The sequence below is a fragment of the Misgurnus anguillicaudatus genome, chromosome 6, assembly GCF_027580225.2.
Source record: "Misgurnus anguillicaudatus chromosome 6, ASM2758022v2, whole genome shotgun sequence".
NCBI lineage: Eukaryota > Metazoa > Chordata > Actinopteri > Cypriniformes > Cobitidae > Misgurnus > Misgurnus anguillicaudatus.
This window is the reverse complement of record NC_073342.2, coordinates 15,700,757-15,725,718: the sequence shown is the minus strand read 5'-3', so window position 1 is coordinate 15,725,718 and position 24,962 is coordinate 15,700,757. Positions and strand designations below refer to the sequence as shown.

The 24,962-nt window shown below is 37.8% G+C and overlaps 3 protein-coding genes across 3 annotated transcripts in view; 2 read left to right on the top strand and 1 right to left on the bottom strand.

Annotated features, from left to right (window-relative positions):
- zcchc14 (zinc finger, CCHC domain containing 14) overlaps positions 1-3,842 on the top strand; it is a 35,593-nt gene extending 31,751 nt beyond the window's left edge. The window contains exons 11-13 of the mRNA XM_055191805.2: positions 354-497; positions 576-1,700; positions 2,971-3,842. Coding sequence (XP_055047780.2) covers positions 354-497; positions 576-1,700; positions 2,971-3,026 — 1,325 coding nt within the window. The 3' untranslated portion in view covers positions 3,027-3,842. The remainder of the gene's footprint in view (positions 1-353; positions 498-575; positions 1,701-2,970) is intronic.
- A 6,626-nt stretch (positions 3,843-10,468) lies between these two features.
- map1lc3b (microtubule-associated protein 1 light chain 3 beta) lies at positions 10,469-17,568 on the bottom strand. The gene is made up of 4 exons (XM_055192064.2): positions 17,430-17,568; positions 14,616-14,671; positions 13,834-13,940; positions 10,469-12,019 (listed from the first exon to the last, which is right to left on the bottom strand). Exons 1-4 carry the CDS (start codon positions 17,467-17,469, stop codon positions 11,854-11,856), a joined length of 369 nt encoding a protein of 122 aa, XP_055048039.1. The 5' UTR covers positions 17,470-17,568; the 3' UTR covers positions 10,469-11,853.
- Positions 17,569-17,624: 56 nt separating this feature from the next.
- Positions 17,625-24,962, top strand: part of det1 (DET1 partner of COP1 E3 ubiquitin ligase) — a 38,404-nt gene continuing 31,066 nt past the window's right edge. Inside the window, exon 1 of the mRNA XM_055192062.2 lies at positions 17,625-17,715. The gene's annotated coding sequence lies outside the window, so the exon portion shown is untranslated. The remainder of the gene's footprint in view (positions 17,716-24,962) is intronic.

The following is a 24,962-nucleotide window of genomic DNA, read 5'->3' as shown; positions in this document are numbered from 1 at the left end:
TCTTAAAATGGGGCATATCGCCCAACAATATCCTGCCATATTTATTTTCCGCTCTTGATTTTTAGCTTTGCGCCCACGGTCTAGCCAACAGTATAACAGTATAAGACCCACTTTGGATATTTAGTAAGGCCCTTTCTGATTGGTCCAATTTGGACAATCTAAGCATGCAACACACAAATGATAGACACGATGTAAAATAAAGTTGAAGTTATCGCAATTCTGTGATATGGACATATTTTTTTATATTCCTATTCCTATTGTTCATATTTTGCAACCTATTCGTCTTTGTCTAAAGGTTACAATCAGGTGTATGTGGTAACATGTTGTGTTCTTGTCTGTAAATGTACGTTCAGAGTTACGTGTAGACGTGGAGAACAGCTCACTGCCCATACCACGAGACAGCAGTTCGTCCTCAGGTTATTCCAGTGCACCTACCAGTCCAATGACTCCCCTGTCACGTGACGCTTCCTTTGACAGGGTCAAAGACCCTCTTAGACGTAAGAATTTAATTTAACTGCATTTTTAACCACTTACGGTTTTTATACAAAAAAAAAAACAATATTTTTGACTTTTAGGTTTGGAATCTGGTTTGGACACTGTCGAGAAAGAGCGTTCCTGTTTTCTTCTCAATCCTGCGGTATCCACCGGTCCAAGCCGTCCCACCGCTCAAGTCCTACCGGTTCAAAACGACCCCTCACACATGAGCTTACCTTCACCCTCCCTGCCACTCCTTTCGCCGGGCCGAATCCTTAACTCTCCACGCAAACCCCACCCACCACCATTGTGTTCAGAAGAACGCCCCAAACCGATGGGGTCCGGGGTCGCCATGGGCGTTCGGCTTGAGAGCGTCTTCACTGGGTTGAGTATAGACGGATCTCCCGGGCACCAAGAATTGTCAGGCTCTCGAGTGCCCCTCACGGTGCTTCGTTCCCCTCCAGGCCTCATGGTGGAGACCAGCACTTCCCTTACCTCCACATCAAACACCCTCCACCACATCTCCCAACCCCCCTTACACCTACAGGTGTCTTTCTCGTCTCCCCGCACAGGATCTTACCCTTTCTCCACCACGTCCTCCTGCCCATCATCAATCTCCTCCACCAGACCCTCTTATTCACCTGTAAGCGGTGTACCCATAGCAGCAGCTAGCAGCATTCCCATGGCTGCCGTACCCGGCAACACTTACTGCGTGAACAGTACCCCCGCGTCCACGCCCACTTCCAGCCCAGCATCCACAGAAACCAGCGCCTTTGCCTCAGTGCAAGCAAACAGCTCTAACTCCAGTTCGTCATTGTGTGTTTGTAGCTCTTGTGGTTGTAGTGGTAACTGCGGCTCGTACGGGCCGTTGCCGGTAAGCTACGCCGGATACTTCCCACACCCGTTTTCAGGAACGTCTGTGTTCACGTTAGGGCCTTTGCTTCATTTCAGCCCGCTCCTTACGGGAAGCGGTACCGGCTCCCCTTTCTCGTATCCTCTGGTGGCTCCGCCCATTTACAACAGCAGCCTATCACATGACTCACAACAGAATATCGTGCTGCCCCCGGTTCAGGGTTTCCTCGGGGGAGGGGGTGGTGTGTACCAACCCCATGGAATGATGGGAAATGGGCATAAGAAAACAGGGAACGTGTCCTGCTATAACTGCGGGTTGAGTGGGCATCGCGCACAGGACTGTAAGCAGCCAGCAATGGACTCTGCACAGCAAGGTAACACTGTTGTTTAATTAACAGTGTTTGCTAAGGTAGGTTAACCATACGTGCCAGTTTTTCCTGACACGTCCTAGCCAGGATTTAGGGTGCGTCCTCTGGAAGTTGCATTTGTCGCATATGCAGTCGCCCAATGCTACTTTCAGGGGACGCACCCGAAATCCTGCCAGGATGTGGAAAAAATGGCACATATGGTCACCCTAGCTAAGGCAAGCATTACTATTAGTATTACATTTATACAATAATTAATTTACATAAAATGTATTAATCTATATGTGGGTGATTCTCACAAAAACTTGGTTTTAAAAATGTCAAGCATGAAAATGTAAAAATTGCTTAAATTTACTTTTTTTCCCACCAGACATTGAAAAACAAAGTCTGGAGTAAATGGGAACATTAATTTAAAAACTTTTACTTATCATTTAACACTTTCTGTAAAATAATTTTAAAAATTTGTCCTAAAAAATCTCATTACCGCAACAGTCAGAAAACATCAACACTGACATATTTTCAAAATGATATGACAAACCTGAAAGAACATAATTTGTAGATTCTGCACATTTAAAATCAAAGTATTATGCTTCTATTAATTAAATTAACATTTAATAAGCATCTGTTGCGGTAATGATAATCAAAATGTCGTGTAAGCATTCTGACAAGACAATATTTCAAATTAACTGTAAAAAAATGATCTTTCCTGGTAGCCATCTTGAAGTAACTGGTCCATGTGCTTGGTCCCTCAAAATCAAACTTTATTAAAATTCTGTATGTGTGCTTAAACTGTTCTCAAAAAGTGTTGCGGAGGATGAGAACATCAGGCATGGACACATCATTTTCCTAATTTTTCTTCATTATTATTATACATGAATATTCAGTAAATATTTTTTCTGTCATCTAAAGTAGTCTAGCAAAACATCCATTTATTTTTTTTCTTAATATTTTTGTGTTAATTTGATTAAATTACAACATAACGCATGTTCAAACACAGCCGGACACATTGCGGTAATGAGAATTTCAGCAGAAAATGAGATAAAATGTACAATTATAAATTCTTATGTTGAAATCACACATTGTGCAAGGTAGAACACAGTATTGTGTTAATTCTGATGCTTTTTAATGTTACTATATTACACATTTTAAAGCTAAAATCATTAGTGCCGTGGTGTTTCAATGGTTTCGTGAGAATCACCCATGTGCTTTCAAGCATACTAATTTCTTTAGTTTCTATTTGATAAATCAAGTGTTATATATATATATATTTCCTTTTTAGGGACGTTTCGTCTGAAATATTCTCCACAGTCTGACAGCCAAGACTCAGGGGATTAAATCTTACGTAAGAACTCGTTTGGACCTGCACCTTCCTCAGTGTTTGAAGAAACGTAACGTAAAACTTCACTGAGCAAAGACATTAAAAGGCTTTGCCTAAGGATCAGATTTGATCAGTTACGGCTCTGTCACAGAACCTTTGTGCCAAATAATAGAGGGAAGATGTTTCGCTAGGCACAGATGTTCAAAGGAGTCAAAAAACTTTCTCTTTGTGTTCATCTGTGCGTTTCTGACTGTTCATTGCACTTCAAACTTGCCAGGGCAAGTCAAAGCAGAGCCGCTGATTCGGTCAATGTTGCCGCACATATGATTCTTGGAAGCGAAATAAACCAAGCTTGCAAATAACGGGCAATGATGGCCACCTCTTTTTGCTTTTGGTTGATATAAGTCAGCCTTGGGGAAAGGGGTACTGATATCTGCATACTTGAGATTCAAAATCTGACCGCCAACGGTCTTTAACTTTACCGTCAACTTTGTCGAAAAATCACATGTAGCACTTTTGACTACCTTGAGGGACATTTCTCTTGAAGACATCATGTGTTAGTTGTATGTGACTATTTTGTTGTAATCAAGGTATATTTTTAATGTCAACGTTTTTGCAAACATGTTTTTTACTTTTTTGTTATTTTTTTTAATATTGTGTTATCGAAGTGAAATGAAATACAAACTCAAAAACAGCCAAGTAAAACCGTAAGGGAAAAGGGAAAAGGGAAAAACAATCCAGACAGCAGACGACTCTGGGCCGGATCCGCACTGGATTCACCTGAAGTCTGCTGTCTGGGAAAAAACAAACGCTTAAAAAATGACATTGTCTGGAGATTTATGGATTCTGAATTGAGAACTGAACGCACAAGGAAACAAATAATTTTTGCCACCTTAAGAAGGTCACAACTTCTAAACAACACGAACAGCAGATGTACAGTGGCGGGAAAAAGTATGTGAACCTTTTGGAATTTGATGGGTTTTCTGAATTCATTTGTCATAAAGTGTGATCTGATCTTCATTAAGTCAAGGGTATTGACAAACTTAATGTGTCTAAAAATAATAACACAAAAAAATTCTCTTATGTCTTTATTGAGAACCAAAAAAACCTGTGCTTGTGGAAAAAGTATGTGAAGCCTTGAGTTAAAAGGACAAAAATACTAATTTTCCAGCTCCCATAGAGTTGGGCATTTGGTTCTTGCCGTTTTGGGGTCCATTCGGCCGTTCTCCGGGTCTGGCGCTGGCACTTTTAGCATATCTTAGCATAATCCGCGCCTAAAAAATAACCAAAGAGTTTTGATATTTTTTCTATTGAAAACTTGACTCTTCTGTAATTACATCGTGTACTAAGACTGACGGAAAATTAAAAGTTGCGATTTTCTAGGCAGATATAACCAGGAGCTATACTCTCATTCTGGCATAATAATCAAGGACTTTGCTGCCGTAACATGGCTGCAGGAGGTGCAATGATATTACGCACTGCCCAAAAATAGTCCCCTGCCATTGAAAGTTACCAGGGGGACTATTTTCGGCTGCTGCGTAATATCATAGCATTTTTTTAGGCACGATGCTAATGGACTGATCGGATTCTGTGGATTGTGCTAGGCTATGCTAAAAGAGCTAGCGCCAGACCCCAAGATCAGCTGAATGGATTCCAAAACAGTAAGAATCAAATGTTTAACTTAAGGGGAGTTGAAAAATGAGCATGTTTTTTGTGTCCCTTTAATGACCTCGAAAAAGTTAAATGGAGTCAGGTTTTAGCACACCTGGAGTCTGGTTAAGATAATACATTTGGAGGTGTGGACTACAGCTACTTTGACTGATCAAAGCCCCTTAGAGGAATGTTCCATGTTCTTGAGGGAAAGGTCCAGATGGTTTGCTCACCACCATGTCGTCCGGAGTGTTGATGTCTTTCTTTGTTCGGTCGAGAGGAAGTTGTGTTTTTTGAAGAAAACATTGCAGGATTTTTCTCATTTTGATGGACTTTAATAGACACCAACAATTAATACTTAACTCAACACTTTACAGTTTTTTTCAACGGAGTTTCAAAGGACTATAAACAATCCCAAACGAGGCATAAAGGTCTTATCTAGCAAAACGATTGTCATTTTTGACAATAAAAATAACAAATATACACTTTTAAAGAACAACTTTTCGTCTAGATCCGGTCGTGATGCGGTAGCGTGACCCGACGCAATACGTCATGACGTCAAGAGGTCACAGAGGACGAACGCGAAACTCCGCCCCAGTGTTTACAAGTGTTGAGAAAGAGGACCGTTCCGGCGTTGTTGTATGTCAACTGATACTAATTAATGTCTTTGTGTCAGTTTATTGTTTACAATGGTCCGCAAATGTGCGTTTTATATATGTAACACGTGACCTCCCTACGTCCCTACGCATTTATGTTAGGTCGCGCTGGACCGGACCTAGACGAAAAGTTGTGGTTTAAAAGAGCATATTTTTTATTTTTCTTGTCAAAAATGACAATCGTTTCACTAGATAAGACCCTTATGCCTCGTTTGGGATCGTTTATAGTCCTTTGAAACTTCGTTGAAAAAAACTGTTAAGTGTTGAGTTAAGTATTAATTGTTGGTGTTTATTAAAGTCCATTAAAATGAGAAAAATCCTGCAATGTTTTCTTCAAAAAACAAAATTTCTTCTCGACGGAACAAAGAAAGACATGAATATTTTGGATGACATGGTGGTGAGTAAATTATTTTTATTTTGGGAAAATTGAATATTCCTTTAACTTTGGAGTTTGCTCTGCACAAGAAGAACATGCTTATGCAAGCCACGCCTCGCCAAAAAGAGCTTCGAGAGGAGCTACAATTAAGAATTGTTGCTTTACATAAAGCTGGAAAGGGTTACAAAGTTATTTCAGTCTACAATCAACAAATGGCGACGCTTTGGGACTGTTGCTCACCAAGAAGTGGGCGCCCATTCAACCAAGAGCACAAAAAGACTCAGCAGTGAGGTACAGAAACAACCCTGAATGCAGTCAAAGATTTGAAGGTATCATTGGAACTTGCTAACATCTCTGTTCATGAGTCTACAATGAAGATTTTATGACAAATTTATTCAGAAAACTATGAAAAGCCAAAAGATTCACATACTTTTTCTCGCCACTGTATAAGACTTTACCAAATGTTCAAAGGCCCATCCCTTTACCTGACAGATTTCATTCCGTACTGTCATTCTACACTAAAAAAATTCAAAGTATTCATGAAGGTGTTTGGCTATAGCTGCCTTATACAGACTGTTTCTGTACTGTACTTGCAGTCGCTGGCTATGCATGTTGCCTTATAAACAACTTCCCAGATAGCAATAGACTCCGGGGTGGATCCACACCGAATCTGGAGCAGATCTGCCTAGGAGTCTATTATTATCTGGCTTTGAGCTGTATGTACTCTCATGTTAAACAAAAAACCTACAATGACAATGCTGATGCAGCCATTTTGTATTCAGATGTGAATGTTTTAAAAATTTTTGATTGTTATATTTTTTTGTATAATGTATCACTTTGACACTTTTTAAAAAACAAACATTTCTTTAGAAAATTCTTGTGAAGCCAGTTTGTTTTGTTTGACTCTAGTGAGGTCTACAATACTTGGAGAAAGCTTTCCAGAGTATTCCCAAACTCTGTGACAATTTATAAAGAGTCATACAGTGTTGTTTCCAAACAGCTTTCCCACTTCTCCAGTCTTCCATTGTTTGATCAAACAGGTACTGCCACTCACACCGATGGAGGTTGACAGACACTTGCCTCCAGTTCCTCCAACTTACTGGCTAACATGTGGAGCACAGGTTGGTCATTTTCTTATATTTATGAGGCTCTGGCTGTCATAGAGATAGGTGTGATGTTCCATATGTTTGACACCGCTACACTGTGAAAAAATCCTTGTCACTCATTCCCCGCCAGCCATTTTTTGAAAAGTTGTCCACCACATTTTCTGTGATTTCTACAAAAGTTTCTTTTTTTAAAATATATAAACATACAAATACATCAAATGAAAGAACAGACCCTCTGCTTTCAAACAAACAAAAAAACAAACAAAACGTGAAAAAAAGTTTCATCCTATCTATATTTTTCTTTAAAAAAAATTGTGAAGGAATTTTGTTAGAGATTAGATTCAGAACGATTATCAAAACATCTGTAAAGTTTAAAATTAGTAAATAATGTTTTTGCTTCAGTTTTTTTCATAAATTGGCTGTCTAATGGATAATCATGGTATTGCAGATTAACATAAAAATTCTTCAGAAACACGTTTTTTTATGCAAATGTTTTCTCTTAACTCTTTCACCGCCATTGACGAGATATCTCGTCAATTAAGAGAAAAGGCTTCCCCGCCAATAACGAGATTTTCCGTCTTTCTGCAATACCGCTATTATCCACCAGGTGGCGCCCTTCCGCAACTTTTTAAACCCGGAAGTATTGTCCTATGGCAAGCGGCTGCATGTCCGTGTTTGTTTTAAAGTTCGCTCTGAATAGGATCTCTATGAAAAGTCTGTCACAAAAATGGAATTATCTCTGCTTTTTGCTCAAAATGTGGTGTTTTTGCAGAAACCTACCCATATTCAAAAGCGGATTACAAAAGAACCACTGAAGGTAGGTTGAAACGTTTTTGTTTTTTTTTGAAAGCAGAGGGTCTGTTCTTTCATTTGGCATATTGTATGTTTATATATTTAAAGAAGAACATTGTCTGGAAGGCATTAAACTTTGGTGAAAATCATGAAAAACGCTGGTGCTGGTTGGCAACTTTTTTAAAAAACGCTGGCGGTGAAAGAGTTAAAGGTGCAGTGTGTAATTTTTAGAAGGATCTCTTGACAGAAATGAAAAATAATATACAAAACTATATTATCAGGGATGTACAAAGATCTTTCATAATGAACCGTTATGTGTTTATTACCTTAGAATGAGACCTTTTTATCTACATACAAAGTGGGTCCCCTTACATGGAAGTCGCCATTTTGTGCCGCCATTTTTCTACAGAAGCCCTTAATGGACATTTTTTTACAAAGTTGTCTCCGACGATGACATGTTTGTCCGGTGGCAGCTACCGTAGCTTCTCTATGCGTTTCAAAAGCGAGAGGTGAGCAGTGGACTACGTTGTTGGTTGCAATTCGTAACCTCACCACTAGATGCCGCTAAAATTTACACACTGCACCTTTAATTGACGAGATAACTCGTCAATGGCGGGGAAAGAGTTAAAGGTGCTCTAAGCGAATTCACACGTTTTAGACCATACATTTTTTTGTTACATACAGCAAATATCTCCTCACTATCTGCTTGCTGCCTGACTGCTGATCAAACTGTAAAAAAAACGCGATCTCTGTAGACAGCCCAGCCTCCACAAACGGCAATAACAACACAGTGGCCAAACCTAGCACCACAAAACAAAACAAAGTGTTCCAGCCAATAAACGACAAGAAGGATTTGGGGGTGGGGGTTGGGCGCGTTCATGAACGCAAGGAAGGAAGAGGGAGGGGGAGGAGTTAGCTATGCTCCGTTTGTTTGAAAACAATTCAAACATCAACAAAAAGTGACGTCACACAGATTCCCTTAGAGCGCCTTTAAGGGGCCAATCACACCAAACGCGTTTTAAAAGCTTGGAAACACGAATCACATCTTCTGCCTTTTTTAAAATCACTTTAAAAAAGAGCAGTGCTGCGCGGCTTTTTATATTGCTAGGTAACCACCGAGGCAGCTGTCCTGTCAATTAAATATTGAAGCGTGATCGCTCTTTTGCTGTTAACTGTCATTTTAGTAGAAACTTTAAAAGAGGGTGCTCGCTCTGACCTTGATCGAGGGTGAGAGGTGCACAAACACACAGAAAAGAGTGAGCAGCCCGGTTGTTCCAAGCAACTGTAAACTTCCATCACCACAACGGAAGGCCCATCTCACCCCTCATTCGTTTGGGCAATGAAAAAACGCAAATGACGTCGAGCACTTTTCCGCTCGAAGTGCTTCTTCAAAAACGCGTTGTGAGGCAGGCAACAAAAATGCAAAGCGTTCAGTGCGTATAAAGCTCACTGCCTACACGCCATTGGTGTGATCAGCACCTTAGTCTCTGTAAAGTCCGATATTAAATGTGTTCAGAGTTTGTCACACCACAGAAAAATTTGTTACTGACCACCAAACCAAATTTGAATGCTGGAAAAAAATGGCAAGTAAATAAAAATATTTATCAAAATCTTGGAAATATAGGCAGCATTATCAGCAGTAGGGGACGTGTCTACTAACCGACATCGTTGCCTGGGTTGCGTATGTGTGGGGCGGGTCTATCAACAGAAGGTCCAGATTCTATTGGTGTAGGGGCATTTTTGTTTAGGTGACTTTAATTATCAACATTGGCTTTCAGAGATCAGTTCACATTTCGCATCTAAAACCGTGCAGAAAATGCAACCGTCGGTTGGTTCTTGTCACATGACCTGCGGTGCGCTTGCGGCATTCTGAAAAGTTGGAATGTTTTTTAACTCAATGCGGTGCGGACGCGCCTGGAAAAAACGAGCGTGTTGCACCGCGTGCGTGTAGCTTCCATTATGAGCGTGAATACCGCGCACCTACATTTAAAATAAAGAACTTGTTCATGCAAAAGAAGCAAAATGTGAACTGCCCCAAAGTGGTCATAGACACCAAAGCTTTTACGCCGGTGGCTAGCGTATGTTTTCAGTTGCTTCCAATGAAAGCACAGCATTTTTAAAAAAAGGCCAGCTGTTGGTAGTTTTTTCTGCGCTGAAAGCCAACGTTCAGCGTTTTTTCTGCGCTTAGCACTGAAAATTGACAAATATACAACTTTTGATGAAAAGCTGAGCTTGTCAATGTCAGTTGTCACACGGCCATCCAATCACAGTGGAGGAGGAGCAGGACAAATATCACAACAACCAACCGGCGCATCGTACAACGACTGATAAACAAAGCGGAAGTATAACAGCAACCAAAGTGCTCAGCTTAAGAAAGCTGCCAGTCGGCTGAAATAAAGCTGTCCGCCGGGCGTTTTCAGCCGCCTAAAAAAAGCTTTGGTGTGCACGCCCCCTTACTCTGGAATTCAGTACAATTCAGTAAACTACATGGTTTAAAGTCTTTTTAGCAATACATTTAACATTTATAATGTGTTACTGTTTAAAAACTATCTTCAAGATTGACTTACAGAGACTTAAGTTTAATCAACTTGAATTTACTTGTTTCACCTAATTTTTAAAGTTTAGTCAAATTACATTTTTCAATTCATTTCAACTTTCTTGACTAGTAAGGAGTTGCTATAAATTATAAAAATAAAGTTGAATTAGCTTAAAATATTTCTACATAAATTTCAAAAAAGTTCAAATTCATTGTAATTTCAAATTGATTCAACTTAAAAATTTAAGTGCAATAAGGAATTTTTACAGTACTTTTATTTAAGACAATGCATGTGTGTGGCAAAGCGTATATCAAATGAATGTTTTAAATAAGACAAGACAGGGCGCATATTCCTCTTTTATTTTTTAAAATATTAACAGAAATAGAAGTGTGATATTGCTGTGAATAAATCTGAGAGCAGGACAAATGCAAAAATTAGCTTAAGTTTGATAACAGGTTGATCAAGTGATGCAAACCCTCGTTCAAACAGTTGCTTTGTAAATTGCACAATTCTAAGTATCACAAAAAGACATCTCTTTAAATAAGAACAAGTCAATAAAATCGGAAACAAACGCTCAGGATAAAAGGCATTTAAGCAGATCTGTACAATTAATAAGACATACAGACTCATGGTTATTTATGTATTCATAAAGGCGTAAAGAATTCTCTAATAAATTTACCAAGGTTAAAAGCGTGCAGCTAAAGAAGCAGGGGTTTCGTGAGCAAAACTCAGAACTGCGCTTGGATTGGGTACAGTTCCCTACAGACCCACCAGTATTGCAGTGAGGTCTGCCCTGACTACCTGGGGCACAGTCGTCTTACTGCATGACGTTACAGTAAAATCACATTCATTTGCTCAGGCAGCGTTTTAATGTACCATTGTCTAGTTACATTTTTATTGTCCTCCTTAAACTTGCATTATTAAGCTTACACTACAATCAAAGCAGGGTTTCTTGTTATAAATTACATTTTTGTTTGTCCTTTCACCACATATACTTTATGTGGAACGTGCTAAAACGTCAAGAAGGCCATTGCATTGAGCTTAGTCTTAGCCGTGTTGTGAATCCAAGTACGCAGATTGCAAAACCTCGAGGGCGAAATGGTTTCCAGCAGAAAGCGAAACATGGTTATCGGCAGAAAACACTGCTTGTTTAATGACATCTACAAATTCTCGACATGAAGAGCATAAGCTTTCCAAATAACTTTTAAAGCAACAAGGGGGTTGCACTTCACCAGAGAGCGTACTGACAGCAACGTGACCCCTTTAAATTAAAATGGACCTGTTGAATAACCTCAAACTTTCTTGACTTCTTCACACTACACTATGTAGATGTGTATGAATTAAACCGCTAAGAAGAAAACATGACTCCATCTCTATACCCAGTAGTCTTTCCTTCAAGTCTTGCATTTATGTTAAGTAAATTTTCAGACAGTGGATTGTTATCCGGCTAACTGTAACCTGGTCTACAAACCAAAAGACAAAGACGTGACTCCTCAACACAAAGGTTAAGATCTGAGACGTTTATGATTTTACGGACATTTAGGATTTAGCTTTGGATAAAGGTTGAGATGGGGATTCAAGCCAAAAGGACTTAAAGTTCAGCTGGTTCCTATAGTCCTATTGGGAGGAGGGGAGTAAAGGGGCAGGGCTAAATGTACAGGAGAGGTCATAAGGGCTCAGGGTAAGTTGTATCATTGTCCTTGAACGAAAGCCAGTCGTATGCCGTTTTACACACTTCCGAATGTCTCCTGGGAGGCGTAGACCATGTACAGGAAGCCATCTTCATCTTTCTCTCGCTCGTAGACCTCAGAAATGGCCGTGGACACAGATACCATGCTGTGACCGTTAACAAGCAGAAAGAAAGCCTGGTTTGAGTTCAGCTGGAGGCGTCTCCTGATTGGCACACACACCCATAAAACGAATATATATTAGCGGTCAAATAATACAAAATGGGGTAACAAACAAATTAAGTTTATCTGCTTTAAGATTAAAGGACAAGTTTGGTATTTTACACTAAAAGCCCTGTTTTCAGATTGTTTATGATTACATATGGAATGGTCTTGACTGAAACTTCGACATATGCGGCTACCCCGAGAATTTTCGGGTATTTGTTGTTTCACCTCCCACCTCTACTATGTGTGTATAGGTGCACTGGAACAATCCTTCCTAAAATGCATAACATTTTTGTTTACAAAGACGTGAAACTCACTGAGTGGTCAGCGGTGTTCACTGATATGCTCACACAAAAATCGCTGCAAAAGATGCTTTCCAACAGGTGTTTTAGCATTCGTTGTAAACTTTTTCCAAACGCCTCACACCCGTATATTCTTCCGTTGAGAGCTTTAATAATAAACACTCCAGCCCAGGTGGTGGTGGTAATCCACCTTTGCCAATTGCAAGAATACAAACAAAGTTCCCGGCGCAAAGTAATAACGTACCTCACAGCACATCTAATACAAGTCAATGGAGCTGGCAAAAACTATGATAAAACCTGTTGGAATGCGTATTTTGCAGCGATTTTTGTGTGAGCATATCAGTGAACACCCCTGACCACTCGGTGAGTTTCATGTCTTTGTAAACGAAAGTTTAATGCATTTTAGGAAGAATTGTTCCAGTGCACCTATACACACATTGTAGAGGTGGAAGGTGAAACAACAAACACCCGAAAATTCTCGGGGCAGCCGCATATGTCGAAATTTCAGTCAAAACCGTTCTATTTCATCATAAACAACCTGAAAACAGGGCTTTTTTTACAGTGTAAAATACTGAACTTGTCCTTTAAGGGGTCGTTTACATTACAACGATTTTAACGAGTTTTTGTGCAGTTTAGCTGTTCGTTTACACGACAAAAGTGTTTTGGGATCTTGCAAATGCGAACTCTTAAAGACGGATTTCGAAATGCAAGTTTTTGATAATAAAACCTCATCCCATCTTAGTGTAAACTACGTTAACTAAATCTATGATAACTGTGATGTCATGCGCATGTGTTAAAGGGGACATATCATAAACATTTTTTCATGTTTAAGTGCTGTAATTGGGTTCCCAGTCTCCAGATTTTTTTGACTGTTGTCGTGTGTACATTTATTTTTTATAGACGCAAAGAAAAACTTTTTGGTTTTTCACCGAATCATTGTCATGTAAACATAACCTCAATTCAATATTAAGTTTTCGAAATGAGAAAATTGGGAGACAATTGTTCACAGAGAGCATTGCAGAAAAGGGCAACCTTAAAGACGAATACATTCACAGGGCTCATCGCAAATTTTTTTTTATAGTGGCCCAGTGGTTCAGATTTTCACTTGCCCTGCCAAAATGTCAGTGTCACATATTTAAAAATAATAATTCAAAAGTCAAATATAATTGTATACATATACAACAGACATGTTCCAACGAAAAAGGCTCCCAACTTTTCTGCTTTATCCGTAAACTGGCAGCAAACTGTGCAAAATATTGCATTGTTTCTTTCGTCGTGTTTTACCCAAGTAAATGTCTGCTTCCAAGATGTTAAATAATATACATTGGTGAAAATATATTTTAGTGACTGAGGGTGAAGCACTGGCCCAATCGGGCAAGTGACAATACTTTTTACTGGCCCAAATATCTTTCACGCTTGCCCCAGGCCACCGGGCAGTCCTTTATGTTGAGCCCTGCATTCATATGCAAAATGTGCCATAAATTTAATATAGATAAAAACGAATAAACTTTACCTGATTATCTTAATTAGTTCGCTCATGTTTACGTGGTCAGGGACTAAAAACTTTGTTTTGTCCAGAATTGGCAACTGCTTCTCTCCCTTGTATCTCTCAATGATCACCTGAAACAAAAATTGATTACATTTAAAAAATGGTTTCTTTATAAACAGCTAAAAAATACTCAAATGACGTCAGCCAAAAACAAGTGTTTTAGAAGCAAAAATGCTTTATGATGAATGATTACATTTTTCTCTGAAATAATGTGCACTGATGAATCGACAATAGAGAGAAGATACTTTAGGTGGGGGTTTGTGTCTATTCAGCAGACAGTAAGCTGACTGCCAATTTCTCCCTGTCAGCATGAATAACCATGAATACTGATAATACTGGAGGGCAGTCAATAAAGGAGATCCTTGGCCCCAATACCAAAGATAGGTCTTAAAGGTGCTAAAACATGTAAATGCAGACATTCAAGTCTATTTACATGAGATTATCCTGATATGCCTTTGAAAGAAACGCGTTTGGCAGCTTAATTTCCTCTTGTTTAATGGTAAATGTGCAGGAGATAAATTAGCAATGCACAGTAACTTCCTGAGATATTCTAATGGAAAGTCCACTGGCAATATCCCATTACCAGAATGACATTGGGGCATAAAGTAAAACTGTGGTCTTATGAATCCATACTGGCGGAAACATTACAACCCACAAACCTCCCACATTAAGGATAGAGGCATTTACTGCCATTTATCAATTTCAGCCTTTTTATTCAGCACTGCAAACGCATATAATCTGCTTACCGGGATCTTGTTGGGATGCTGTTCTCGGATCAGCCTGACATCCTCCACCCGCTGCTCTGTAGACAGGAAGTAGAAACGGATATTAGATACAGACAGATCAAAATCGACAAACGCATTAAACCACAGATATTTTATTGGATTTGGGTCTCTAGTATCAATCAATTTTATAAAAGCCCAGGTTTAATCGTGTTTAACTAAGACCTTAGTCTATAGTCCAGTGGGAACTGAACAAATACAAACAAATGTGTGACCCTGGACCATAAAAAAGAGTTATAAGTAGCATGGGTATATTTGTAGCAATAGCAAAAAATACATACTATGGGTCAAAATTTTAATATTAAGTGATGGTCATGTTCCATGAAGATATTTAGTAAATTTCCTAACGTAAATATATCAAAAATTTATTTATTATTAGTAATATGTGTTGCTTAGGACTTGGAGCTGTCACAATTATTAAATAATCGTCTCATCGCGATTGTTTGACCTCATAGCAATGATTTCAGATCACCCCAATGATTGCACATCTCTTTAAAAAACACAAGGGGGAGCTGCAGCGCCTGTATACATGAGACTGTATCAGATTACTTTTAAATGTGTTATGTGTATTAAAACTTACTGCAAGATAAACCTTGCAAAAGATTTAATTTAAAAATAATCACAACAACGTGTAAAAATTATTTCATGAACAAACAAAAAAATGTATAAGAATTAAATGTCAAAGCAATAAAACAGGCAATTCATCGTCATAATTGTCACAATTTATTAGCGAATAACCGTCAGCCAAAATTCATAACCGTGACAGCCCTACTAAGGACTTTATTTAGACCAGTGTTTCCCAAACTTTTTCAGCGTGCGGCCCCCCTTGTGTACGGTGCATTCCTTCGCGGCCCCCCAAAGAAAATTTGTGACAAAAGACTGTTCTAAAACTCATCATTTTAATAAAAAAACATTAAATTATACAAAAAAGTAGTGCTGTTGGGTAGTAGCCTTATTTTTTTAGGTTTAATTACACAGAATTCATGGTAAATGAATGTATTTCATAAAATGTCATAAAACTGTGGCCCCCTGGCACCATCTCGCGGCCCCCCTGGGGGCCCCGGTCCCCAGTTTGAAAACCACTGATTTAGACAACTTTAAAGGCAATTTTCTCAATATTTAGATTTTTTGCAACCGCAGATTCCAGATTTTCAAATAGTTGTATCTCGAGCAAATATTGTCCTATCCTAACAAACCATACATCAACAGAAAGTTAATTTATTCAAAAAATTGACCCTTATGACTGATTTTGTGGTCTGTGGTCACACATTACTGTGAAAGCTCTATTGCAGATGCAACTCTTTGTGCTCTTTGGCATATAAACCAAATAAGTAGTACATTTACAATGGGATTCGAACTACTATGCAGCTATGCTACTGCAATGCTCCACCAATTGAGTTACAGGTTTTAACAATAAACTGAGATGATTGCAATTAAGCCATTTTCTGGTAAAGTTAAGAAAACTTTCAAAAAAGTTACAACGTCTCATTTAGGCTAAATAAGGAAATAGGCTTGCATTGACTGCTTTTTAGTTATAAAAGATTTGCTTCGAATAAACTTCACTTAATGGGTTAAAAAGCTGAAGGTAAAAGCGAAACAGGGAAGTGTTTTATGTACCGTGATAGCTGAACAAAAGACATCAGAACATCATGTACAGTAACCATATAACCATAAGACAACATCTAAATGACAGATGTCGAAACACAACATCACTATTATGGATGTTTTGTATTTGAATAATAGGTCTTAATATGGGTTTTGGGTGTTTGTTTCATAAACTTTCTGAGATTAAGAACGTGTTGGTGACATATAAACACATGCGAAGAGATTAAGCAATTGTGGCAAGTTTTGTGTGTGCTAAACATTACGACCCCTATTTGTTCGGTTGTTGCCTTGTTCCGGTCTACTTGTTATAAGCCGATAAACGTTTGTTGTTGTTGTTTTTAATGTTGTGTACAGTATACCTACTGTACCTTTAACAAATCATAAATATGACTTTATGATCATTAAAAATGTTATGAATATCAATCATGCACGTTATTTTGCCCAAGTAGACTGATCTTTTATGGGATCATAAGAAAATTAACAATATATAAGAAAAACGAAAGCAACTCGTAACGACGTTGCTCGGCCTTAAGTGGGCCTGTAACAGCGCACGTTGTTGACAAAACACTCAATTTATATAAAACGTCGCCGTTATATAAATAATCAGCAAAATATTTTCGCGGTGTTGTTTTGTTTACGCGAGTCCTTTGAAATAACCTTAAACGACGCGTCCCATCCCCCAATCCTGCAGCGTTGCGTTTTCACAAACATCTGCCTTAAACAAAGACCACACATACTATATTTTGCTTTTTGGTAAGTCGAAAATAACGTCAGATCCACTCTTTATGTTGTTTATGTTGTCAGTTTACTTTTGCATTGAGATTATGTACTATTTTTACGTTTAGATAACGACTTTACACGGCGACACCCTTGTAATGTTAACCCAGTTTATCTGAGAGCTACAAGACGCGACCTGTTTTATATGATATTTTATAATATATTACAAATAATACATTTAATTTTCACATACTTTACGGTAACGTTATGTTTGCTGAGTATTGCTGTAAACACGAGCGCAAATACGCAATGAAAAACTTTTTAAGAAAGCCGTTTAATGTAAAGAGTGTCATGTTGTGAAATGAACGCAATCTAAGCTGTTTTTAATATTAAAAATTGAAGAGATGGCGAAACAGTGTCGCGCGCCGCCTTAATATATGAACTGAATGCACTTACCAAATGTCCTCCTTTGTTTAAAGGTCTTTTCCGAAGGCATGTTTAAATGTGTAGTTAGATGCCGTATGTTTAGGCAAATTTGCCTAATCCGCTTATTCCCTTTCTCTCTTTGGACGGATGCTGATCTGTTATGTATTTTTATAAATGTCGAAATCGTATTATTTCTAATGCGTTATGTCTGTTTCCTGTCGTTGGTTCGTCTCTATCTTCGCCAGCAAAACAAACCAGTCAGCTGACCGGTGACGTCACAGGGCATGTGCCGTGTGCGTGGGGGAAGGAGGTTGCGGTTAGTCACACTTTTTTATTATTTAACGCTTAATAAACATAATACAAAAGCATTTAACATAACAGATCTTACTATTCAATTAACATAATTGGTTAGTCACACGCTGACCCCTCACTGTGGCAGTTTGTATATTTGTTATATTTAGGAAACGAAACTATCTGTAATGTCTTAGTAACTTATTTTTAGAGATAGATAGAGATATATTTATATAGTACAAATATGGTCAGGCAGACAGTACTAAGTTTACTCTTGTAATGCTTTAATGCTGCACGTGACTCTTGGGTTAAATAATACTGTTGTTTAGTTTTAGATGTGGTGAGATGATACTGAGTCATATGGTCATGCTGGTTGTTTGAGTAATAATAAAAAAATGACACTGACTATTTTGAATGGCATACTGTATTTTGGTGCTTTGTTGCATCTGAGGTGACTCACAATAGATCCTGTCTGTATTTTAAACACTGCAAAAAAGTAAGTCTAGTTTTTAGACCAAAAATATCAAATGTAAGTGATTTTGTGCATAAAACAAGCAAAAAAAATCTGCCAATGGGGTGAACAAAAAAATCGCAGCAGGCCCGTGAAAATTTTTCTTAAACACTAACTTCAAGAAAAATTCAAGAAAAATTTGATTACCCCATTGGCAGATTTTTTTGCTTGTTTTTTTGCACAAAATCACTTAAATTTGATATTTTTGGTCTAAAAACTAGACTTATTTTCTTGGGTCGTTTTGCTCATCAAGAAAAAGCATCGTAATTTATGAATTTTTAGGTGTTTTTACTGAAAACAAGACAAAAACACTAAGAATTTTTTTTATTGAAAATCATTTTTTTGCAGTGTATCCTAATGGTTTATAAAAAAAATTATATCCTAATGGTTTATACAAAAATTTAAAATTTTATATATAAATTTTTTTTTGGTACAGTAAATATACAGTACTGTGCAAAAGTCTTAGGCCACCAGCAAATCACCAGCTTTGTTGTTTCAGCAAAGTTATTTTTTACTCTTTTTTTTTAAGATACAAACAGAAAATAAAGGAAATATGTGCACAAAATTAAAAACAAAACAATTTTCAGAAATAAATGTATTCTTCAGGCATCAGTCAGAACTTAATGTGACCTCTTTTGGCACGAAACACATCTTGAGCTTTTTTGAGGAGACTGAACTCCCTGAAGTCATTCAATTAGTATTAGAAATTAGGATTTAATTTTATTTAGGTTTAAGAGATCCTGCAGTTTCCTGCTCAAGAGGAAAGGGAGTTTACCCTAAATACTTGACACTTTACTTTAGCTTATACTTTTATACTGTTTAATACTACATACACATTTCCTGTTTTTTCTGGTTGTATTCTATTAAAGAGACTGAGAAATAATAATATATAATCACTATACAATTGCAAAAACACCACATCTAATGGTAGCATGGTGGCCTAAGACTTTTGCACAGTACTGTATTTATAACAACAAAGCAGTAAAAATGTCAGAAGTCTGTATTTATGTTATGACTTAATGCCATGTTAGGGCCCACTAATGTATTGATGTTCAGGAGCCCACCCTTATAATTTAGTCCTTAGAATTTTAGTTGTTGAAATTTGCAGAAAAAAACTTTTAAACCTTTTAAAGAATACACCTAGATATAAATGTATACCTTTTTATGTACATATGCATTTGAATGATGCTTTTATCCAAAGCTACCTACAGTGCATTACAAGCTATACATTTTTTATCAGTATGTGTTCCCTGGATTCGAACCGTGACCTTTTGCGCTACTAACACAGTGCTACAAATGTCAACCATGTAAATAATGTAAGATGAACCTTAGACATGTGAACATGTTACTCCGTTAAATTTGCATATTTTCTTCCAGCACTATACTGGATATGGGAAGGGCGGTTTTGGCAAGCATTAGCTTATTCATTTGTTGGCTAACTCAGTGAGTGTCCTTGCTAACAGGGACCATGTAGATGAAAGGGAAAACAGAAATTTTAATATGCAATTTTAGCAGTATTGTTAGGCTTTCAAACCATGCTGTCAAATGATCAATGCTAAATTAGTGAAATCAATGAACACTTTGAATAGAACATAAATTCCAGAGCTCCGCTCCATAGGTGAATTCTGTGGAAATGCATTGCCAGATGAATTTGGCAGACTCGAGGCAAGATTTTGTTTTTATAGAGAATAATGAAGGGCTTTTAAATATTTATTAATTATAGGAAATGTTATTATGTTGTAGTTCACTTTTCTCCGAAACATTTGTCTCACAATCTTTTTTGTTACATTTCTTTAACCAAATTATTATCTCCAAAAGCTTTGTTCAGTTTTTTTAACATAATATTCATATACTTATTTAGAGATTCTGGCTTTCTAAACTCTTAAGGTTATGCATATAAAATTTATAGGACTCATGATCGTACAGTAGTTACTTCCACAGATACATACAGATAAACGTTTTATCAGCACCATATTAACATTATTTGAACAGCAGATGCTCATGCATGGAACCAATTCCGGCAACCACATTGTCATACGTATTTCAGCAGTAAATTCATGTTTTCTTGGAGCTCAAAACTCAAATTAACAACAAAGCCAGATGTACCACGTTTAGTCCTCCAGATCAAAATCTTCCAGCGTATGTGTAAAAGTGATTGATCTTTACTTTTTCCTCTGCCATTGTATACGTTTTTATAGATTCAGAGAATATTAGGAATGATAACAAAAAGCGACCTTTAGCTAATGAGTGATAATTTCATATATTTGCATTCATTGTATAGCTGTTGCATTCATATTCACATTTTTGTTGCATTCATAGTTGTATTCTATGTATTTTATTATTTTCATTTGTGTCTTTAATTTATGTTCCTTATTTCTACAAATTTGGTCTAGTGCATTTTCTGTGAAGCTGCTTTGCAACAATGTCTTTTGATGCTTGTTGTAACTACGTCATAGGCCAAATGTAACACGTGCATTGTTTTATATAGATTACAAAATTAATTTGATTCATAATCATGACTGTCAGTCTCATGACACTGATGTAAAGAGTGATCTGTGCATGTGCATGTTACGGATGACACTCCGTGTTCCTGTAATCGTCCTCAGCATCAGATGGTGGGCACGCTCACTCGCGCGTGGCAGCTGTCCTGTAGGAAGTGCAGTTGGCTCGTGTTAATCTGTGATCTCTCTCCCTTACATCGCATTGGCGTTGTGACATGGAATAAATATTTAGCGCCTCGGATGAACACTTTATAGGACAGTATTTAGAGTTTAACATTACAATCCGCTAGAATGAATTAAACTCTTATCCGGGTACTTGACCGTTTTACGTGTGCTTCACCGTTTGCATTTGTTCAACATAGGCTAATAAAATATTTTAGATTAACCTTTCGTGTCCAGTTGTTTAAGCGCGTGTCAAAATAAACCCCTATTAGGGTAATATGATCTCGATTTATTTTGTGATAAACTGTCTGAGGGTCTCTGAACGCTGGCGAATCTGAAGGTTCCGTCTTGCACAATAAAACATTTTATAGTTTCATATTATAATAATCAAAAATCCCAACTGTCCTTACATAATGCTTTTAGCGTTACTGTAAACTCAGGTTTGTTTTTAAGAAGCTTGGCCGAAGCTGACCCATAGAGAATGACACCACCTGTCTTTGTACAGCAGGGGGCGCTGTTGCACAACCACAGCCCGATTCCAGCCTTTCTACTGAAGAGACTATAGGTACGTTAACATGTAAACAAATAATCCGTTTGTAATCGTATTGATGGCTCGATCGTATTGAAAAGCATTAATGTAAACACCTTAATCAATACCATTGAGGTCGATCGGATGCAAATTTCGATCGTATTGAAAGGGGGTGGTGTAGGCTGCGATCCGATCATCAGGAGAAAAGTGCATGCAAACGGGTGAATCGTAGTATTTTCTCAATCGGATGCAAACATACCTTGTGCACATGCGCAGAACATGTGTGCTCAAGTTCACGTCTTATATTTACCTCATATTTACGTCTTACATAGTTCTCGTCATAGAAACATGCAATGGCAACCCATTAAGGTAATGGGGTCACGCGCTGTACATTCTACGGCGTTCATGTATACTTTCATTACATTTGGCTACATAAAGCAATAAAATAGCGTCGTGCCTGTTGAAAAGTGTGTTTTCTTTGCCTATATCTGAAAACTTCTTAAGAACAACTTTCTCCAAGCTTTGTACATTTATCAAGAGATAAAGCGTGAACTCGACGACAGTTGCCGCGCGCTTGGTGGCGTTGCCAAGTCCTCTGCTTTTTTCCAAGTTCAGATTTGGGTTTAAACTGTTTCTATGGGTTGTTGTTTTTTCTTGCGGGTTAAAGATGAAAGAATTTCCTTCATTAGTTATTGGTTTTTGGACTGTGAATAGTCATTGGGATTCTTTTGGGCTAGTTTTGAATGGCCATGGGGATGGGTTTGATAGGCGAAGCTGGCAACCCTGGCTGTGCGCTTGCGCAGACGTTCGGTTCAGAATATGTAGAATGTACATGTAAACGAACATTTTAACCTGTTTTCTGCTATATATATTTATAGTACTGTGCAAAAGTCTTAGGCCACCATCACTAGCTTTGTTGTTTTATCAACGTTTTAATGTCTATCCATATTAATTTTTGTAATCTTTTTTTAAGATACAAACAGAAAATACAGGAAATATGTACACAAAATTAAAAACAAAACAATTTTCAGAACTAAATGTCTATTCAGGCATCAGTCAGTATTTAGTGTGACTTTTCTTGGCACGAAACACATCTTGAGCTTTTTTGAGGAGACTGAAGCCCTGAAGTCATTCGATTAGAATTAGAAAGATTTAATTTAATTTAGGTGTATACTTTTGTACTGTTTTTAATACTACATACAGAATTCCTGTATTTTTTGGTTGTATTCTAATAAAGAGACTGAGAAATAATTTTATATGATCATTATACATTTGCTATATATATATATATATATATATATATATATATATATATATATATATATATATATATATATATATATATATATATGAAAATGCAAACTGTTACCATTTGATGCTTATTGATTTTTGAAAGCTTTTACTGTGTGGCGTCTCATCCAAACTGCAATGGGTGATTATTGACACTCCCAATAATTTTAATGCCTGCCATGTTTATGTTCTATGCTTTTATTTATGACGGTACATTGGCTAAAGTGTAAGTCTGTTAAAAATTGTAGGAAAATTAATTGGTAACAAATAATATTACTTTTATTTTTCTTCTACTAATTTAATAATTGATGAACCAAAGGGTTAAAACCTTACAGGGGGCACTGTGTGTTTCCAAATGAAAACTATGTTTACTCTAAAATATTTGTCTGAGGTCTTATGGGTGCAATTGGAAATTATGCCACGAGGAACCTGTTGAACTCTGTTCATCTAAACCAGCCGCTGGATGTTGAGAGCTTATGCAGCAGTAATTGAAATCCTTTGACCCATCACCAGGGTCGAATCCCAGGAAAAGATTTGATCATAATGTGAAGCATCATTTGGAAATGAAAATCTCTCTCTCCAAACCATTTTCCTTTGAATAACAGTGAACTAGTTCACGCGGATCAATCCCCGGTTCGTCCTGACCCTGAATGGGCTGTTTATTCGGGGAGGAGGACTGATATCTTATTAAATGAATTACTCTTAAAGTAATAGAGTCGTAATAACCTACTGCACTCCATAGTTTTAGCATGATAAAAGCAGGCAGGGAGTATTGTCGACAACAGCCCCTCTCAAGGCCGAGCCTAGTAATTCAGCGCGGGGTTGCCATGGTGGTTGCCACGGCAACATCCTACACCGTTTGGTGAGAGTTGAAGGTAACACCCACTCTCATTGTTCATCATTCGCCGGGCTAATGCATATTCATAGTCACAGCGAAGCCATTACCAAAGGCTTTTATTGGTCTGTGTGTATCCATCATGTGCACAATGCCATTACAAACGCTGCAATTCACCTATCTATGGCCTGTTAATTAAGAGGGACTAGATTAATAACCTCGGATGATTTGATTAATAAAGCAACAGGAGTGATTTCGATTTGTGTGCAAGCAACATGCGCCTTGTTTAATAAAATAATAAAGAGTCAGTTCAGACAAGCTTTAGTACGATGCTTTTAATCTGTTTGAAATAAAAAAAAAATACTCAATGCATATCATGTAACAGACGACACAAAAGCGAATTGCATCAAGATAATTGATTCATCAGAACTGTACAAGGTTTACATGAATAAAAGATCAGCTCAGAGCTCGAGGCCTTGAAACATATCGCCCTCCTACACAAGACCACATCAGCCTTAAGTTGCTTCGTCGAGGAAAAAAACAGCCTCGTGCAATCTGGTCCTACAGGGATATATTTGCTACATGCAGCAGAAATAAAATTAACACTTAATTTATTAAACATTTCAGACGTAACATTTTCTGAACCGAAGCCAGTTAATCAGATGCATTGTTAAAAGCCGCGTGTCCGAAACACAGTTCATTATCGGTGTTGCTTAGGCTTACCTGCTTGGTTTAATGAAGGTGAAAACAAACGCATCTGGTCACGTGACCTCCGCTTAACCAGACCATTAGTCAAGCGACCTGGGCACTGAGGTAGACTGTGACTTGTTGTCAGAAAGTAGAAGGAACAACAACAAAATCACTAGTCTTCCACAGCGTCCCAGACCACGACCAAACATCTTCTCGGTGATGTGTGGTTACTCTGAGGAGATAAACAGAGGCATCAATGGTAACTCCTAAATAAAGTCCCCAATGTCATTTTTATTGGAATGAGACAAGATTTAAGGCTTTCTATAATCTTTCCCAATATATGTCCTAAAACCATCAGCATGTCTTGCACATAATTCACAAAAGCTCAAACTGAATTGAATAACCTGATGCTTTCCTTCCACATGTGTGCTTTTTGCTTCACGAGAAACCTAAACCAAAGCTTGCTGAATCCAGAAAAATCCAGACTCTGCGAGCTCATAATGTGGTATTACCTAAAGCGCACCTGCCCTTTCCACCGAAAATACTTCACACACCTTCCAAAATGTCGCCCGTGTCTGAAGGCTACTGTGGCAACCTCGTGCTCGGTGCGATGAGGCTCAAAATGAAAGATGATTCAGCCATCAAGTCTCTAGTTTTAATAACAGGTGTGCCTGGAGGGTTCTGGTTAGGTGTGAATAATAAAGAATGGACCAAGATGTAAAACCTTACATGTAGATTTATGGATGAAGGTAGA

What these genes read in the sequence shown, in the direction of transcription:
- map1lc3b (XM_055192064.2), bottom strand. Translation starts at nt 17,469, where the DNA reads ATGCCTTCGGAAAAGACCTTTAAACAAAGGAGGACATTTG. An exon ending in TAAACAAAGGAGGACATTTG is followed by an intron (nt 14,672 to 17,429) that starts GTAAGTGCATTC and finishes TCCTGTCTACAG; the next exon opens with AGCAGCGGGTGGAGGATGTC. An exon ending in GAACTAATTAAGATAATCAG is followed by an intron (nt 12,020 to 13,833) that starts GTAAAGTTTATT and finishes TGTGCCAATCAG; the next exon opens with GAGACGCCTCCAGCTGAACT.